Here is a 2,500-nt window from a genome sequence, read left to right on the forward strand (position 1 = left end):
AAACATATGCTCAATTGATTGCTCCCATCAGGGGCTCTTCAGGGTGAATTGACACAAATAAAGACATCAAATCATTACGAGCAGATCATCAGAATCAGAGACAAAGCAAAATCAAATGTTACTTTCCTGCGCATTTTTCAGCACTAGCCGAGTTTATGATTGGCTCCTTTGATTCTCTGTGTCTGTTGTGATTGGCTAAGGTGATTGCTGTGGTTTGACCTTTTTTTGACAAAATAACTCACTACAGACATCGTGAATTGACAAAAAAACTGCCCCATTCTCTAGCGTGCACACCGGGAGTGTCGGAGAACTAAACAAGAGAAACCTCACCTGGTTTTCTATGGCGCCTTTTAGCCGGTCCACAAGGTGCCCATCGTTTGGGTTTTTTAAGAGGTATTCTGGATTAAAAAATGCCTACAACACAAACACCAAGTATACATTAAACAGAAAATGTTACTAAGTACTAGTTAATTCACCCCTTTTACGAAGTCGTTAGTAATTCATGAAGAAAAAAAGGCAATGTTTTGGTGAGAAATTCTCAATCTAAATGGAGCAATCTGATTGGCTGGTTTTCGGTCGGGATTTTAACGTACGGACCATTACCACGAAAACGGTCCGTTTCCGTATTTTTCTCTCTACCGGGAAATTCAAGTTGAGCAAAACACAAAAAGTTTTAAAAGAGCGGAAGTAATTTTTTTTCATCACAACAGTACCATTATAGCAAGCGGAATTTAGTCTTAAATGTAAATGGTTATTGTTCAAAGTTCGCTGATAGAAGACGAAGATTACGAACATTCACCACTGAAGCGGAGAGGTGTCCCATCGCTCAAAGAAACGATGCCACATAATAAACAACTCAGTCTCACTTCACTTGCTCGCTCGGGTCCGTACTAGGGAATGTTGGCCCTTGGTCTTGATTGTACAGACTTCGCTACGCTCGGTCCGTACTGCCACGACCAATATTCCTTACTAAGATTTTGTGTTCGCACGATATCTGAGCATACGCCACCGTACTCTTTTCGGATTCTGAATGACACACTTCGATCATCCAAAACAAGGCTATTTAACAGAATCACGATTATTGAAAGAGCTGTCCATGAAATTGAAATCATACTAGCAAGGATTCTAAAGCTTTAGTTCCAATTTCTAAGGACTTAGGGCTTGAACTCAAATAGTGCTAATGCCAATATGAGAGGGGAGAATGAGTAGGGGCCTACCTCTTCATATTTAGCTATGCCTCCCATGACAGCAGCATCAATGACACCATTCAGAATCATGCTAAGCGGGTTGATACTTTGCGTCTTGTCTGCAGAAAGACGGGCGATGATTCGTCCGAGTTCTTTATTCTTGGACTCAACAGTTTCAACAGCATTCAGCACCGGACTAACTTCAACCTGGAAAATGAAAATAACATAACAGTTTGAAGAATTACTTCATCACGATGCCTCTGAGATATAGGCTCAGCAAGAACAGGCATATTTGTAGGCCAAAAAGTCATCACAGAAAATTCATAGACTACAGAGGTAACACACACAAGACACTGAACAATCACTGAACGTGAGCCGAAAGTTTCGCCACCGTTGTATCTACAAAAAAGTGCATATTCACCTTTGTTTCGCATCCTTATTTGTCTAAATTTCATCTGAACTTCTTGAAATGATATACAAGAATGTTTATTATTAACACGAAATAAAACGAAGCACGCCCAACGGTTACTGTACTTCCTAAAACCACTTTACTTACACTGTTGGAGGATGTGATTGGAAACCATCGAAGAATTCCTGGAAGACTCGATACGATAACATACGTTGTCCTCTCCAACCACAAGTTCTACAAAAAAACGTGTTTAAAATCAAAAATCATTTCAAAAAGAATTCGAAAATGCAGAGTATAACAGAATTCCTAAGACTCTGCCTTTACCGCAAAATCCTCGGAGCCTGGCCGCAAAGGTCTCGAGTTGGTAAAGCGTTTGACGTCATTAACACGATAATAACTGTTAAAAAGAAAGAAACAAAGATGACTTTGTTCAGGTCACGTGGTTCTCTGATACACTATTATCATATTTTCTTGTTTATTAATTTATTTGAAGCAAGTACTGAGGACGACAATGCCAAACTCACCCAGCAATTTTGTCGTCCACAACTTTTCCTGAAAATCGTTCCTCGTGTTCGGAGATGGGAATCACTCGGCAGCATTGTAAATCTGGTCGTAGTCAAGAGAGAAATATAATTGAACTATATTTGTACTGGAGCAGTTTGTAAGCCTAGTGCCATTTTCGCTTCTTTGAGCTGATATCCATAGTCGCAGGGCTTCAAGGTTGTGGAAGAGGCACAGTATATATCGACCCTTCTGACATGAAAAGAAATTCCAAATGTAACTGTAAAAGTATATCAATACTTGCCACCTGATTTGTTCAGTTGTACCAGTTCCTTCGAAGAAATTTATTTTGGGTTCAGTCAAGGCGCCCTTAACTTATCAACTAAATGATTTCATCCAGTTT

At 39.7% G+C, this 2,500-nt stretch overlaps 1 protein-coding gene across 1 annotated transcript in view; it reads right to left on the reverse strand.

Annotated features, from left to right (window-relative positions):
• LOC138015817 (dedicator of cytokinesis protein 1-like) overlaps positions 1 to 2,500 on the reverse strand; it is a 56,296-nt gene that overhangs the window by 11,298 nt on the left and 42,498 nt on the right. The window contains exons 50-54 of the mRNA XM_068862928.1: positions 2,121 to 2,202; positions 1,921 to 1,993; positions 1,744 to 1,830; positions 1,218 to 1,394; positions 331 to 414 (exon numbers count right to left, since the gene is read on the reverse strand). Coding sequence (XP_068719029.1) covers positions 331 to 414; positions 1,218 to 1,394; positions 1,744 to 1,830; positions 1,921 to 1,993; positions 2,121 to 2,202 — 503 coding nt within the window. The remainder of the gene's footprint in view (positions 1 to 330; positions 415 to 1,217; positions 1,395 to 1,743; positions 1,831 to 1,920; positions 1,994 to 2,120; positions 2,203 to 2,500) is intronic.

The sequence above is a fragment of the Montipora capricornis genome, chromosome 9, assembly GCF_036669925.1.
Source record: "Montipora capricornis isolate CH-2021 chromosome 9, ASM3666992v2, whole genome shotgun sequence".
NCBI lineage: Eukaryota > Metazoa > Cnidaria > Anthozoa > Scleractinia > Acroporidae > Montipora > Montipora capricornis.